This window comes from Fusarium graminearum, chromosome 1, assembly GCF_000240135.3.
Source record: "Fusarium graminearum PH-1 chromosome 1, whole genome shotgun sequence".
NCBI classification, from domain to species: domain Eukaryota; kingdom Fungi; phylum Ascomycota; class Sordariomycetes; order Hypocreales; family Nectriaceae; genus Fusarium; species Fusarium graminearum.
In genome coordinates, this window is record NC_026474.1 from 5,567,287 (window position 1) to 5,583,600 (window position 16,314).

The following is a 16,314-nucleotide window of genomic DNA, read 5'->3' on the forward strand; positions in this document are numbered from 1 at the left end:
ATTCTTCCACCAACCTCCAAAATACAAGATTGCCAATTCAAGTGTTCACAATCCTCTCAAGGACATCACAAAACTCCCGCACCTCCTCGACGGTGTTGTAATGCACAAAACTGATCCTGATAAGACCATCATCCTCCAGCTTGAGTACATCATGAGTTGGTCTAGGTGCCCAGCAGTGTCCAGCCACAATTCTGAACTTTCCTTGGCGATTGACCTTGTTCATAACATCTCGCGAAGACTGGCCGATGACCTGGAACGTGATGACCGCCACTCGCTTCTCCGGATCAGACATCTTCTCGCCAAAGACCCGGAACACAGTGGGGTATCGGTTGAGATATGACAGAAGCACCTCTTGAAGAACCGTCTCTTGAGCAATAATCTTGTCCCAGCTGATATCCGTTAGATATCTTGTGATGGGAACAAGAGCTTCCTCCAACTCAAAAGCATTGGAGCCAAGTCGTAGTCTCCAATCCAGTCCAGGCATCCCACTGAGGAAGAAGTGAGCAATGCCTGTCACCATCCGCTGCTGAACACTTCGTCGACCGTAAAGCTGAGCCATGTGTGGACCAAACACCTTGTACCAGCTAAAACAGTAAAAGTCCACGTCGAGAGCTTTCACATCAATGGGACGGTGAGGTGCCCACGCGACACCATCAACGATGACGATGGCCCCGGGGATGGCATGGACGGTGTCGGCGATTTGCTTCATGGGGTGAATGGTTCCCACGACGTTGGAGACGTGGTTGCATGCCACGATGCGGGTTTTGGCGGTGAGGAGAGGCTTGAGTGTTTCGAGAGAAAGACAAGGGTCGTCGCCGGCGGGTGGCATCCACCATTTGATGGCGATTCCAAGGTCGGCTGCCAGGGCTCGCCAAGCACCTGCGCTTCCTTCGTGACAAAGGCTCGAGACAATCATCTCGCAGTCAGAATTTAGAGAAGGCTTGAGGGCTTGGCCAAGAGTGCGGAGGATCATGGTTGTCGATTGTCCGAAAGCTGTAGTTGTTAGCATCTTGTTCTGCTTCAAGACTCTATGGAGATGGAACTTACCAATTTCATCAGCGTCAGCATTCATGAATGCCGCCAACTCTGCCACCTTGTCCATCATCCTCTTCGTCTTTGCCTGACTCTGTGGATCATCCAAGCCGAGCTCAACTGGAAATGCGGACATGTATTTGTGAGTGTTGTCGATAGCCCCTTGGTAGACTGCAGTTCCAGCCGCGTTGTTGAATGCCACTAAGCCATCATGAAGAGCTGGGAATTGTCTTCGTACACTCTGAACGTCTAAAACGTCCTGCGCGGTCGTTGGGCAGGAATCTGATCCTGGGGCAACGAAGAATCCTTGGTCCATGAGATTGTTGATGTTGGCTCGCAAGGCTTCCTTGACGCCCGTGGATGGCTGATCCGGCCCATTTGATACGCCGAATGGCTGATGGTTCGTCGTCTCGAGCATGTACATGAGTGGAAACATGACATGCTGCTCTTGTTTGGCAGCAACGCTCTGTCGTAGCTGTTGCAGCCACTCATCTCGACGAAGGGGCCGCATCACGAAGCCGTATTCCTCCTGCAGTAGCTGCCAGATATCCCGGAATTGGATCCCGTCTTGGACTGTCACCGAGATTGTTTCGCTTGGTTCAAAGGCTGCTTTGGAGACGACTTCTGAGACTCGGCCAACGTCACTCAAGAATAGCCATCCATTCGCGGTATCCTGGTCATAGGCTCCGAGCTCAAGAGATGCTGCAATGTAGCGCCAGATAAAGTCGCCCTTGTTCGCCATACCCCTCTTTGAATCACCCATGATGTATCCCGGCTTGATAATATGGATATGCTTGACCTTGTCCTCTGCCTGTTCGGCAAACCTCCTTACCAACATCTCCGACATGGCTTTAGAGCGCGCATAGCCAGATCCTTGGAGTGCTTTTTGTAGAATAGACACGTCGTCCTCGGAATTGAAGCTCAGAGGCTGTCCACCAGACACATACACAAGACTCTGTAGTGGGTTGGCGCGGTTGTTGATGGCTTGGAGTATCTGGACAGTCGATGTCACGTTGGTGGCCTTCAATGTCTCGTAGTCCATGTGATAATGAACTTTTGCGCCGTTGTGGATGATACAGTCGATGGCATCTGGGCCCCTCCCCTCAAGCCTACCCCATGCAGTGGTGTCGAGTCCAAGCTGAGGTTGCGAGAGATCACCCAACCAAGCATGGATGCGAGACTCGTACTCGCCTTTCCACCAAGCTGCGTCGGTGAATTTTTGAAGCAAGTAATCATATCCCACCTGGTCAGAGGATGCTCGAACAAGAGCATGTATATGACAGTCTGACTGCGTGAGTAGTTGACGTACAATCTCTGTACCCACGTAGCCAGACGCCCCAGTAACAAAGACATGACGTATCTCTGAGTTACGCAGCTGCTTTGTTCGAGGGTGTAGAACAGATTCAAGGAGGCTATCAATGTCGTCATTTGTACTGGGAGATATATCATGGTTCTTGGCCCCTTTCAGATCTTGGACTGCGTCAACTGTAGCCGCCAAAGTTCGAATCGTTGATCTCGAGCTCAGCATTTGGTCCACGGGGATTTGCACCGCGAACCTCTGCTTGATAGCCTCCGAGAAAGACATGATCTGGACAGAGTCGATACCACCGGATTGGATATTGAAGTCGATGCCTTCCAACTGCTTACGGAGATGCTTATCTTGGCCAGCGACAATCTCGATGTACAGCTCAGAAATCTTCCTGGCGGTTCTTTCGGTTGGAAGTAGTTGTTTAGGTCCTGATGTTGCAGGTAGAAGATTTGGAATAGCTGCCTGTTTGGCCGAATGGCTGATGATCCATTTCTGAATAGCCGCTCTGTCCAACTTCATGGATGCGTTGAGAGGAAGACCCTTGACAACAATAATCTTGCCAGGAATCATATACCTCGGCAGACGCGATGAAAGAAATTCAGTGATCTTCTCCTGGATGTCGGCAGAATCTCTATTCTCGATGCCATCAGTCGAAGTTACATGGTGAGTTGACGTGCCAGCCTGCACCACTGCAACAAGCTGGCCGCTCCATGGGCCTTCCTTCACAAGAGTTGCCATGGAGTGACTGACATCAGGGAATAAGCCCAAGTTGTACTCGACTTCACCCAGCTCGATGCGTTGACCATGGTACTTGACTTGTCCGTCTGTTCGATCAACAAACTCCAGGCTTCCGTCAAGCGTGTCTATGTTGTAGCGCAGAAGGTCACCCGTTTTGTAGAATCTTGTCTCTCCAACCCCGAGTTCCGAAAGCCATGGCGGGTTCTGCACCACAACTGCGTCGGTTCGGGCTGGATCTTTGATGTACTCTTGAAGCAGGCCTGGACCAGCAACTAAAAGCTCGCCAACTGCTCCGACGGGCACCAATCTGTTTTGGTTCTTGGGGTCGACAAGTATGCAGATGTACTCCTTGACAGCATGACCAATAACCTCGGCGCGATTGGCAAGTGGTCCGATGATACAGCCACCTGTTTCCGCCGGACCGTAGCCTTGGTAAAGTGCAAGTCCGTTTTGCGACGACCAGCGTGCAACAACATCTTTTCGAAGTGCTTCTCCAGAGAAAATGAGTGTTTTCAAGGTAGGGAATGAAGCAGGCGACAAGGTGTTTGCTAGTGATGGCGTGACGATGGCGAGTGTCACGTTGTGGTTGGTACAGAACTCAGCAAGGTTGAAGAGGCGATCCTGTTCACTTGGTATGCAAACGCAACCTTGGTGTAGAAGAGTTGCGAAAATGTCGGTGATGAAAATGTCCCAAGTTGAGGCAGCGAACTGGAGAGCTCGAGCTCCTTTGTAGCCAAGAGCTCCCCCTTCAGCTAGCATTCGAGTAGTCAACGCTTGATGCTGAACAACGATTCCCTTGGGTTTTCCTGTTGAGCCTGACGTGAAGATGCACACCGCTGGGTCGTTGGGTAGGACACGAGGAAGCTGCCTGAACTGGCGGGTGTTGTCGCCCTCCTCTATCGTACTCTGGGAGACTTGCAGAACATTCAAGCCCATTTGTGTAAATCTCTTGCTTTGTTTCGGAGAGGTGACAATCAGCCTGGCGTTGATCTGGCTGATGATCTCTTTCGCTCTGGCCTCTGGTTGAGATGGGTCAACTGCCACAAAGGCAGCTCCGGCCTTGAGAATGGCCAGTACAGCTACTACCATCCAGACACTCTTCTCGAATGAGAAAGGGACAAAGTCGCCGGTTCTGACCCCCTTTGACAGTAGCTGAAGTGCAAGCTTCTCAGCCGCGTCATCCAGCTCGTTGTAGGTCAAAGTACCGTCCCAGGCGTCGACGGCGGGAGCACGTGGAGCAGTGCGGACGGATTCGCGCCAGAGATCGATGACAGAGGATTGTATCTTTGTTGGCGTACGGGGTAGAAAAGATTGCAAGAGGGTTTTGTCCGTATTGCTGGCAAGTACTCTGCGCCAGTCGCGAGGAGACGGGCTCAACAAATCCAGGTAAATTTCTTGGAAAGTCTTCCACAACACTGACGCAAACTGTGATGGGACGCGAGTTTTTCCAGTGTATAGAGATATATTTCTGTTGGTCGGGTGTGTTGTTACCTGTACATGGTACTGGACCGTCCCATCAATATTGTCAATAGCATGTCCATCTTGTTCCGTGAATCTCATAGAGCTGTTGATAAGATGATGATGCTTCTTGGCCTCGAATGGCCTTAGAGTGAACTCAGGTTGGGCATTGGAGTCGAAGGAAACAGATGGAACAGAAAGTGGCCAGTGAGAGTAGATGAGAACTTGGTCGTGAGGTTCAGCCTTGAGCCCTGACGCCAGAAACGCTACCTGATCTGATACGAGATATAGATGCAGTGTAATAGCCCATGACCTGAGCAGGTGGTCTTCTTGCTTCGCGGATGGCATTACTATCAGCTCTGTAGGTGAGACAGACTGATGGGATCGAACGAGCGCCCCCGAGGATGGCTTCTCATCATGATGCTGAACCCTGGTAGGCAAAAGACCTGCAGCAGTCTCCATGTCGAAGTCGTGGATAGAATCTGGCCGTGATGAGTCTGACATTGTGTGATGCTATAACCAAAGATGAAGACCAGAAAAAAGGTAGTTTGAATGGCGATCTAGGTGTTGGTGACTGATACTCATTCACACTTACATCAAAAAATATTAGTTGCACAATCCCCTTGACATATAACATAACTAGAGTCTATACGGAAATACAGGTTACTGTAAAGGATGCCATATTGTTTCTAAGTAACATCCTCGTCGATTGCGCCAAGTTGCCGTGTCATATCTTCGGGCCGCTTCTGTCTATCTACTGGGACCCAGGGATGCATAGTTGGAGATGAGGATAATTGATCAGCTTGTGATTCTCAGAGTGAGAATATCTGTCATGTACCCTGCACAGTAAACAAGTTAGGCTGTGCAAAACATGAATCCGGGGGCAATCGGGGACCGGTGCTCACTCCATCGGTCCGCTGCTAGGAGGGATCAGGGATGATTATTAGACTAACAGCCAATATTAGGCTTTTTAACTCTCCGAAATCTGTTGGTCATAGATTCACACATGGCCCTTAACTTGTTTAAGTTGTCCCTTGTCAACTTCCCTGTAAGCTTGTCCAACTGCACTTTTGTTTCAACGTCTCCTTCCTCATTAGATATCACTGAAGAAAAGACATCACCTGACTACCAGCCAAGTAATTGTGTGGTTACGTTATTGGTGGTTGCATACGACCAACAGCTAAACACACGAGGTGACTTAGAGTATCAGCTCCCCTCATCGGTTGCTGGCTTGACGTGGGTTGTTCTTTGTCTCATTAACAAAGTCATATACAGTGAGAAACCTGTGGCTTATCGTAGAAGATGGTATTACTACACGATGCCGAGTCTCTTTTTGGTAACTCGAATATGCCGCGAAAAATGGCCACACTTCCTCGCATCCAAGTATGGAGCGACAAAGGTAAACTCACACTTCTCATTTTAATAATAGCTTGCTAACCTAGACTCCAGATCTGATCAGTGAAAGCACCTGGAAGGTCTCACATATCTCGTACTGGGAAGAATACCGATGGCAATCGGTTGACTTGACCATCACCAACCTTCGTCAGCACAAAACACCAACTGCTAACGGGGGCCTGCGACTCATTCTGGTCGAAGAGGGGACATCGACGCCTCTGAAGCCTGCATCCTTGGGGTCAAATGAGGCCCATGACTTCCTGCTCCAGGCACTCCTGGTACCCGTAACTCAGGGTCAAGTCCGTCTCATCAAACTCATCGTGCCACGATCAAATGGCTACATTGTGCGATCGGACATCATTCCTCTGCGCCTCCACGACTGTCCACATGTGGAAGTTGTCAGATCCTTTGCTCAACCTCTTCAAGCTTACAACGAAGCAGCCACCCCAGAAATCGTATTAGACAAAGAGGAAATCAGCTTGTCAGGCATATTCAGGGAATCTACAGCAGGTCTCTTAGTCATCTCGTACCCTAACTCCGACCTTCAGGTCATCTCATCCGAGCTGGAACAAGAGCTAGGCAATCGACTGTCATTCCCCTGGCTCATTCACGAGACACCCCGTGAGCGAACTCTCGTTCTCGTTGAAGCAAACAGCTCTCATCCCCAAGATGGACTTGGCCTGTACACAGCAGCCAAAGCCCTGGGTATCAAGCTGGTGGTCTTGGATGAAGCTGATCATTGGCTTGCCAGCCATGAGGGAGACGACTTTTGTGAGGCATTTATGCCGATAACGCTCACCAATCCGCCCAAGCCAGAACTTACAGACCACATTCTCACTGCTCTAAAGTCCTACGGCAAGCCTATCGATGGTATCATGACATGCGCGGATACGTACTGGCCTTTTGTCGCTGAGGCGGCTATAGCTTTGGGTCTTCCTGCAGCGTCACCAGAGGCTTTCCAGATCGCCACCAACAAGTACAAGACCAGCGTTTTTGCTGGCCATCGAGCACATCACGCCTCCAGCCCCGAAGAAGCCGCTTTGATAGCTCAGAGGCATGACTTATCTTACCCCCTAATTGCCAAACCATGTGGAGGATGGAGCTCCGAGGCAGTCTATCGTGTTGACTCCCGCGATGCTTTGGAAACGGCCATCAGTGCGATCTTCTCATCTCGACATGGCCATGAGCTTGTGATTGAGCCATATTGTGACGGACCTGAAGTTGACGTTAATCTCGTCCTGCAAGATGGACAACTCCTCTTCTTTGAAGTCTGCGACGACTTGCCCAAATCAGCGGATGTCAATGGGCCAAAGGTTGGATCACTTTCTACTTTTCACGAACTTTGCAGCGTTTACCCATCTAAGCTGCCGAAATCTGAGGTTGAGCTATTACGCGATACTTTTGTGGATATCTTGCTGTCGCTTGGACTTCGCAGTGGTGTGTTCCATCTCGAAGGGCGCGTAGAGAACTCTACAGTCGAGTACAAGGAGCAAGCCAACGGTAATATGGAGCTCACCGCAAGTAACATGCGGAACGGCCAAGTCAAGGAGCCAAAAGCATGGCTTATTGAGATCAATCCTCGTCCTTTGGGCATGACCGGCTCTCAAATCATTGAGCACACGTACGGCATCGACTACTGGGGTCTGGCTCTCCTACTCACCGTCAACGACACCACTCGCTCCCACGCACTTGCTCTTCCCTTCAAAACTGGTCCTCAGTACACTAGTGCAATGGTCTTCATCCCCGCCGACTTTCCATCATCTTGTCAGGGCGTCTTTGATTCGGATGACATTTGCAAAGAGTTGTTCTCACGCAGACCTGATCTCGAGGCATTTGTGAGTCGGTGTGGATGTTTGGTCAAGCGCGGACAGAAAGTTCCTCATCCCAGTGAAGGACGCAACACGTTTGTTGCTTACTTCAACGTCTTTTCTCGAAGGGGTCGTCAAGAGGCGATGGATATTGCAAGGCAGGTACGAGAGGAAGTCCGATACCAGTTCAAGTAGTTGTCAAAATGCATCTTTTTTATGTGTTTGACAGCATGATTCCATTTAGATGCCGGATTCTATCCATAATCGTTCTTTTTTTATGCATTGCTAGAAAGCAGAAGCCATACTAGTCCCTGTATTCTGATCATATCTCTGCAGTGTTGTCATCAGAAGTGCTGCCCTATGATCCATATGAGCGCACGAAGTTCGTAATCGCTCTACAGGCACCTTTACACCATGTCTAGGATCGTCAAGATGACCATTCAACCCCTGGATCAACTTCCGTACCCGCCTGAGTTCGGCAATAATGATGTGTCTCCATATCACATCTGTTTCCTCACTCTCTGCCTTGTAGTGACCTAGCAGAAGTTGATCGCGCTGACCATGTCCGCTGTCACTTAGCCTTGGAGTGCCAGGAAAAGAATCTTGGAAGTTTCGTTGGTCCAGTTCAGTGGTTCTACATTCCCTCCATCGTGAGATTCTACTTTCAATGAGTATCAGAATCATGTCGATTGACACAAGCGCCAGCATAAGCCCAGCAATTCCCAACTGGGTTGGCGGGCACTGTGACACTCGGTGTACCGACTTTGTGCTTGTGTTGACAACATGCATCGTCCTATCAATGCTAGGTGGTAGGTTACCGAGCTCAGTCTCGAGGGTAGATAGAATCTTGATAAAGACACCGATACCTGGCCGACTGCCTGTGGTGGTAGTGTCCCCTGACCCCTTTGACTGTGGTTGTCGAAGCTGGGATATGAGGTTGCTGCTAACAGATGCAGGTACAGCTCCGAAAGAAGAGTAAGGATTTGTAGGTCGCTTTGTGCGGCCTGCAGCTGATGCAGGTGGCGTTGGCAGAGCTGCAGTAGGAAATGTAGAGGCCATAGACAACCCAGGTGCGGATGTTTCGAAAGGGCTTGGCATGTCCAGATTGTCCATGTTGCTCCAAAGAGTGTCGTCAGTACTAAATTGACCGAGATCTGAGAGCATGTCAATGCTGTTCCCATCCTCGGCTGCCATTCCGAGATGATCGTTCTCAGAAAACAGACCCCAGTCGATAAAGGGTAGTAGATCTACATCTGCAGGGGAATCAGTCGTGTCAACTGTGTTCCCCATACTCAGTGCATGAGAACGAGGATGTCGTCCTGTCACATTGGAGATGGAAGGTTCCATGTCGTGTGACCGATCTGTGGTCACATTCGGACCCCGTGAGCCACCCTCGCCTGTTGTATTTGAAGTACCAGATATTGACACTCTGTCCGAATTGCGTGCTGGCCGACGACGGCCTCTCGAGCAACGGCCGACCATGGAGACCTCAAAGTGGCATTCTAGTCCTGCAAAAGTCAATCTCAAATCTGATAGTAACGTAAACGGCAGAACGCATATGTAAATTGCTACATACCAGCATTGAGACATCGTTGACAACCCGTCTTTTCACCTGTGCATTTGACCTGCCCGCCGCAATTACATCAGTTTTGCTTTCTCTTGTGTGACCGAACTGTGGATTCATACCTTTGAGGCATGACATTCGTTGCATGCGGAGCGTAGCCGAAACCCAGCTGTAGTGGTATTGTTGTGTCCTTGCATCACTCTGCTCCTCGGGAACCAAAAAAACGTCCTCTGCATGTCCAACGAAAGATCTGACTTGGTTCAAGTATATAGTCGGCAACCGGTTCGCCCCTTGCTGCCGTTCACATCTGCCTACGCTTACTGACGATGGAACGACAATGCATCCGCCTCAGCCTTATCCATTCTCATCCCTTGCCTCAGCATCTACGAAGGATGACTGGGTGTCTTCGAATGGCGGGCCATAGGGTTGCACGAATCCTTCAGTCGGGGATTACTGCTCAGACGGATGAACAAAACACAGGTGTTGCACCTGGATCTAGACGGAATAGGGAGGTAACAGCTATGTGCTTACGCATGTCTATGTAACGCCTCACTGATTGGCTTAGATATAGTTTATAAAGTCCTAGATGAGCTTGATGTTGCGACTTTCAGATGTCTGTGTGAGTACATGATTTGCTTAGCCATGACTTTGTGAAACAGAATATGATCTCGATTGTTAGATATGCTGACTGAATAACACTCTTACACAGCCCATACTACAATTCGTATCAACTACTATTCATGACATTCCACTACACTCCCCGCCTTACATCATCCCTGTTGTCTCTCCCCCCCTACCTCGCCTCCCTCTTGCTTACGCAGCTCGTAAATGTGCCGATTCAGCCAAAACCGCCGCAGATCTGCATCATGCATGTCCCGCGCACCCCGGATAGTCCCGCAGCACCTCTGTTCCCCGGCGCCGCACCAGCAGGTGAACTCACGCGCCATGATCCATTCGGTACTCGGGTAGAAGACTGACAGGACGTCACCCTTGCGGAGCGGGCGGTCGCGGCTTACTCTGACCTCCCATGTTGATGTGTCGCATTCGAGGGTAGGAGAGCACGAGTGATTGCAGTAGTATAGGTCAGAGTTCCAGATGAAGTGAGATGAGGTGCCGCTCTGGACGGTGTCGTAGTCTCGTTTGGATGTGGGCGTAACGCCGTTGATTCGGGCGAAAATGGCACCGGCTGGTAGGTCGACGAGGGACTCGGCCCATGACTTGTAATAGCTTTTGGTACTGGTGCTGGTGCTGGCACTACTATCGCTATCACTGCTATTCCCATCCGCTGCCGGTGTTATCACGTCCTTGTGAACGACCATGAGCCTGCCAAGGTCGGGATTAACCCATGCGGGAGCCAACAAGGGTTCTGCGGCGGTCGCATCCTTCGGACGCGGACCTGTGGCCATGCTGTAGTCTATGTGCTGCTGGGTACTTTTGAAAGCAACTGCGTGAAGTACAATCCTGTTGACGCATACCCATCTGAATACCCGCGGGAACTCGCCTGGGGACTTATAGCCTATGCGGTGACCGTGAGACTGACATCCAATCTACATGGCCAGTTCGTGATGACCATTTTGAGCATGTTTAATCAAGGGTATCGAAGTAACCTTGGAAGCTCGGGCACCGAAGAAAGTCTGGACCATCTACCGCCATGTGATATGCAGCAACACTAGGTATCCAGTGATAAGCGGCAATAACTTCCGGAGACTAGGTGACTCGGGAGATGAATATTTGCATGTAGTCAAGAGTTCTGTACCAGTAAGCCGCGTCTGAAACAACAGGTCAAGATACCAAGACACAATATCATAGGGTCATTCTGGCTTAGAATCTCAAGTGCCATGAAAACTGCACAAACTCCGCGAGCAAAACATGTGAGTGAAGGATGTACTTTCGAATCACAGGTTGTAAGAGTAGACAAATCTCTTCAAACAAGGCAGTCTAATATCAGATTAGTTTCGAACTATCAGACATTCCAGCCCGGCTTCATGAGCGTCCCTACTGTGTACTTGAAATTGTTTCCCCTCTTACGAGATAATTTTCGCTTAGATAGTGTAATAACTTATCATGCATATTTTCACAAAGTCCTCCGCCCCCAAAGGGCAAGTCCCGAGACGAAGGAATGACAGCAGACACAGGGGTAATATCTTTAATAAACAAAAACTTCATTGACCAACTACAGCTTTGCTCCTCTACGCTCCTGTTCACTAACCAGGTGGTCTGGAAACTTCCAAAGACGGCACAGCTCCTCCAGCAGGGATGCCTCTTCACGTGAAGATGCCATCGGCACATCGCCCAAGCGGCGGAGAATAATAGACACCGCCTTCTCCCCCAGAACAGGCATGAACTTAAATGCATGATCACAACCCCCAGAAGCGACAAATAAGCTTATACCGAAGGATGGGTGATAGTCCACAATAAAATCATACGATGGAGTATCATTGTACCAGCATCGACGTACGCGGGCGAATGGCCGCACTGCGATACTGTTCAGCAGGGGATCATGTCGTCCTGACACGTCGAGACTCGCGAAGTCATCTTGCGGGCCGAGTAGTTCCAGGAGAAACCCACGGAACGCTGCAAGTGCCTTGTTGACGGCCGCACTTTCAGGGTCGTCGTCCACCACCTCCCCTGTTTTCGTAAGCGTGACTTTGCCTCCCCAGCCGGTGCCGGGGTTTGCCCAGTCGGGCTGAACGCTAGAATCGGCTTCCGATCGAAGCCTAGCGGCCTCATCCCTGTCCATGAGATGGGCGCTTTTAAGGATTTCAACCCTGCTGCCAGTGGAGCACTGGCCGAGTTTGAGGCAGTTATCCTGATCCGGCCCAACGCAAAAGACTCCGCGGTGCGTGTTGACGATCAAGGGCCACTCTCGTCTCCTCAGTTCCTGGGCCTCGGACTCGGTTAGTTGGATGTAGGCGACAAAGGCGCTCTCGACAGTGCACATGTTGGGGAGTTGGAGGAGGCGCGAAGAGTGGCAGCCGGCGGCGATGACGGTCAGGTCGGCGTGTATTTCTGTGCCGTCGACGAGTACCACGCCGTCGATGCGAGCTCCGCCGCTTGAGTACACGAGCTTCTCAACTTGGCCGACACGGAGGTCAACCCGACCCATGCGGATGATCTTTTGTCGTAGCCATTCTATGGTTGCTCCGGAGTTTGCGTAGCCGCAGTCTTTCGAAACAAACCCTCTCAAGCTTGATTCCTCTGTTTTGCCGCTGCTTGAATTCTCACGCTCGGATGCTTGTAACTCGGAGCGAATTTCATCCAGTGAATCCCAAATCTCCAATGCCCCGGCACCCCCCGGTGTCATCTCACACCCTGTAGCATAGGCATCTTTGACATAATTCACAGTCTCGCCCTTCTTCTTTGGTGCTTCAAGAGGCCCCCCTTCTCCCGAAAACAGCAACCTCTGCTCGACGTATCTCCCATCTGCACCCCAGTCAGTGCGCCAACGCTCCACAGATTCGTAGGCGAGCGCGGCGTAGGGACCTTTGGGGTAAGCACGACGAACGATGCGAGAAGTGTCGGAGTTTGCAGCGCCTGGGTTTTGGACTGAAGTGGACCGGGAGTCGGGTTCAAAGTTCCAGGCATCAAGAAGAATGATTTGACTGTTGGAAAACTTTTGATCGAGGCTCATGTAATACGCGGTGGACACTATGCAGGGTGTTAGTGGTTCCTTGAACTACAATTGGCTGATCTTGGCGAGCAGGGAATAATAAGCTTACAGCCAAAGACACCAGAGCCGACGATCACGATTCGGTGGGGGATAGCCATGATGTCTGCGTATAGTCGTGTAAAGAAGTTGATGTGATGGGGTAACTGACCCTCTTGGTGATGTCTATGGGGTACTAGTAGTTGATTCCATATTCTACTTGATTACCATCCTTCATACCAGTATAAGCCCTGTATCTCGGTGAGAAGCATCGGCCGCCTGAATGAGACAGGTTGCCGAAACAGATCGGTCTGACCATGACAATTCAGTCGTTCGTCAGCGGTCATGCATTTTACGGACCGATGCACATCAGGTTTATCTCCGATGTTTTGAGGGGCGACTTAATCTCCGCCGCTAGGGAGATTTTCCACTAATTGTAGCTCCAACACTAATACGGCCCTAACAAGTAAGCTTATGCGTGTTGTACGAGGTGGATATCGTTATGCTATCGAATAAGCTTGACGTTGGCTGTTCGAATCATGTCTGTGGCAAGGGCATGGCCAATTTGTTCAAGTGACCATAAGCAACCAAGATGTCTGACTGACCTACCCTGTAGTTATGGAGATGCTTGAAACGATGAAGTGGGCGGTTTGATGTCCAAAGAGAAACTTCAACAAGATATAGATACAATGAATTATAATCACTTTAAAATCAGAATTAAATATCATTGAGAAATATTTCCATGTCCGTGAGTATTAGCCATAATGAAATGGACATCAGAAAACAGCTAGGCGCGCGTTCGGCATGGACAGTTGGATGTGATGTTGAACTTGGCAGTCTGTTATTAGAGATACGCAGATATTGCCGCCCAGAGTGTAAGAGAAACTTAAACAGAATGAATTTGATTTAATTTGTTCAGTAGTAATCTTATTGAAGTCACAATGCATTTGATTTGTATGAAGAAACGTGATGATAATCGAGTAGAGTCTGATCATAATGCAATCTATCTATTCTAGCCAAAGTGGACAAGCATATCATTTCATACAATTTACAGAATAATTCCATAATCCGAACTTGTTATGTTCAAGTGTTAGAGTAATAGCTTACTCGTTCCTCCTTAGTTCTTGTTGATATCTCTCACCAGACGGGGAGTAACCCATGGATAGGGGTAGTCCACCTGCCACCAGTTCTGGCTGCAATTCATTAGTATAACCCCGAGATAAAAGGGAAGAGTGACTTACAATGACTTGCGTCCCGAGATTCGTGGATGAACAGCCCACGATCCACCAGTAATAGCCTTGTGCTTTCCATGCATGAAATCAGCTGCAAAGTATGCAAGTCAGTATATATCAAGATTGAAAAATGGTAGAGGGCACTAGAATATATACCACTGTAGCCAGGATAAATGTCCATAGGCTTAAAGTTCGGCTGAGGAGCAAACCACGAACTCGACCACTCCCAAGCACCGCCCATATCTCCCAGACCTGACAGACGTCCACCGTTCTGGGTCACAGGAGTAGGATGGAAATTCTGGAGTCCGGTATTGCAACCTGTAAGATCAACAAAAATCTCCTCGGGATCAAGTCTCTTGTTATCAACTTCAATATCGTTATGCGGAAGAGTAGCCTTCTTTTGTTTCTCGGCATGCTCGTGGATACTGCGCACCTCGTGCATAGTTGGGATTCGAGCACCGACCCATTTGGCATAGTCTTCAGCTTCTTGGTATGAGGACATAAGGGGCCAGTCTAGAGCTAGGGTGAGAGGGATAGGGCCATAGACAGTCTTGATGGCGTGGGTGTTGATGAATTGCTGGAGAGCGTCATTCTTGACTCCATTGCCATTAGTTGAGTGACCATTGGACCCATGGCCATTGAGTCCGTTGCCGTTGGTGTGGTGACCATTAACTCTGTTGTGGCCATTAATGGCATATCCGTTACCAGCAGCACCGTTGGCATCTGATTTGGGGAGCTTGGTCCAGCAAACTGGAATCGTCTCTGTTTTGCCCGTCGAGACAAGGTAGGTCGCATACTCCTCATTGCACACCGGACGAGCTTGAGCCTCAAACTCGGGCATGGCGACAGAATAAGGCTCACGCTCATTATCCCAAGCAAAGAACCGATCAGGGCCATCGTCACTCTCTGGATCATCAAAACCAATAGTAAACTGCTGAGCAGGGATTTGGAACCATTGGTTCTCAACACGTTCAAGGCGGGCTTTCTCGGCCATGGCTGCGAAGTTGGGAGTTGGACCTGGTGGAGGCTTTATATTGGGGCTCTGAAGAGTCATGTATAGAAATGTCTCAAGGTGAAGGGCTATTGTGATTAGTACAACAAGGTAGTAGCTGCAGTAAAGACTCACCTTCATGCTCAAACCCAACCCACAGAGCCCGCTCGATAGTTCGATTGCCAAATGTGTTTGGATCATCATATAAGCCAATAATCCTCTGGTTGACGCGATGACGATAATCAAGGATATTCTCCAGCGAAGGCCACGTCTTTGGAAGTTCGCTATGGTCATGACACTGAGTAGGGTCATTCACATCAGGATCGATGCCTCTTCCAAAATAGTCATGATAGACGGCTGGTTCAACAGGCTTGCCGTTCATAGCTCGTGTGAGGTGAATGTCTTCACTTTGCAAATATTAGCATCCTCGCATATGGGCAATGAGTAAAGAAACGTTACTCACAACGCTGGAATGTGACCAAGGTAGAAGAGAAGAGGGTTCCGAAGAGGAATTGGCTGCTCCATTAACGCATCAGCGGGAATCATCTTTGTCGAAACAAGATGCCATGCTGCCCACAAGTCTTTCCATTCTTGCAGAGAGGGAAGAGGCTTTGCGGCATAGTCCTTGGGCTTGAGAGGAAAAGCGTATGACTTTGAGGTAAGTGATCCGATGGCCATGTTGAAAGGATATCGTGAGAATGATACTGGTTGAAATTGTTTCTGATTCTGAATGTTGAATACAATCACATACAAGACATATTTAAGTAAACGTCAATTGGATAGATATATAGTCTGAGACATACGCTGTTACTGTGTGTTATCTTGGGGATTTGCCATCGTCAGCCACAGGCTCTCATTGTGGTATCATGATAACAGATACACAGCAAGAGAATGCGAAATCCTTTGGCGAGAAAGAACTCGCGTAATTTCTCATTGGCGCATTAACCCATCAGTCTGCTATGAGGATGCTGTTGCCTGTCAACTCGGTGCCCGTCCGTTGTAAGAGCACGACGTCCCGATATACTATAATCGGAAGTGTCAACTTAATCTTACCCGCCTCCTACGTTGACATCGAGTAGGCTCCTCCCTCGGCCACCGATGGCCCGAATGTGTTACATTGCTGATGCAGTCAGATTCAGTG

At 49.6% G+C, this 16,314-nt stretch overlaps 6 protein-coding genes across 6 annotated transcripts; 1 reads left to right on the top strand and 5 right to left on the bottom strand.

Annotated features, from left to right (window-relative positions):
* Positions 1-37: 37 nt before the first annotated feature.
* Positions 38-5,041, bottom strand: FGSG_01680 (uncharacterized protein; the record flags this gene model as incomplete). Its single annotated transcript, XM_011319204.1, has 3 exons — positions 38-993; positions 1,048-4,504; positions 4,577-5,041. 3 exons carry the CDS (start codon positions 5,039-5,041, stop codon positions 38-40), a joined length of 4,878 nt encoding a protein of 1,625 aa, XP_011317506.1.
* Positions 5,042-5,745: 704 nt separating this feature from the next.
* FGSG_01681 (uncharacterized protein) lies at positions 5,746-7,935 on the top strand (the record flags this gene model as incomplete). The annotated part of the gene is made up of 2 exons (XM_011319205.1): positions 5,746-5,936; positions 5,987-7,935. Exons 1-2 carry the CDS (start codon positions 5,897-5,899, stop codon positions 7,933-7,935), a joined length of 1,989 nt encoding a protein of 662 aa, XP_011317507.1. The 5' UTR covers positions 5,746-5,896.
* Positions 7,936-8,025: 90 nt separating this feature from the next.
* On the bottom strand, positions 8,026-9,330 carry FGSG_11984 (uncharacterized protein; the record flags this gene model as incomplete). The annotated part of the gene is made up of 1 exon (XM_011319206.1): positions 8,026-9,330. The coding sequence occupies one exon, from the start codon at positions 9,328-9,330 to the stop codon at positions 8,026-8,028; it is 1,305 nt and encodes a 434-aa protein (XP_011317508.1).
* Positions 9,331-10,001: 671 nt separating this feature from the next.
* FGSG_11985 (uncharacterized protein) lies at positions 10,002-10,716 on the bottom strand. Its single transcript, XM_011319207.1, has one exon. The coding sequence runs from the start codon at positions 10,708-10,710 to the stop codon at positions 10,075-10,077; it is 636 nt and encodes a 211-aa protein (XP_011317509.1). The 5' UTR covers positions 10,711-10,716; the 3' UTR covers positions 10,002-10,074.
* A 761-nt stretch (positions 10,717-11,477) lies between these two features.
* On the bottom strand, positions 11,478-13,072 carry FGSG_11986 (uncharacterized protein; the record flags this gene model as incomplete). The annotated part of the gene is made up of 2 exons (XM_011319208.1): positions 11,478-12,952; positions 13,024-13,072. The coding sequence occupies 2 exons, from the start codon at positions 13,070-13,072 to the stop codon at positions 11,478-11,480; spliced, it is 1,524 nt and encodes a 507-aa protein (XP_011317510.1).
* An 894-nt stretch (positions 13,073-13,966) lies between these two features.
* FGSG_11987 (uncharacterized protein) lies at positions 13,967-15,851 on the bottom strand (the record flags this gene model as incomplete). The annotated part of the gene is made up of 5 exons (XM_011319209.1): positions 13,967-14,143; positions 14,192-14,273; positions 14,339-15,262; positions 15,309-15,580; positions 15,637-15,851. The coding sequence occupies 5 exons, from the start codon at positions 15,849-15,851 to the stop codon at positions 14,068-14,070; spliced, it is 1,569 nt and encodes a 522-aa protein (XP_011317511.1). The 3' UTR covers positions 13,967-14,067.
* Positions 15,852-16,314: the final 463 nt, after the last annotated feature.

Excerpts from the sequence above, each read along its gene's own strand:
- FGSG_11985 (XM_011319207.1), bottom strand. The coding sequence starts at position 10,710 with ATGGCCACAGGTCCGCGTCCGAAGGATGCGACCGCCGCAGAACCCTTG.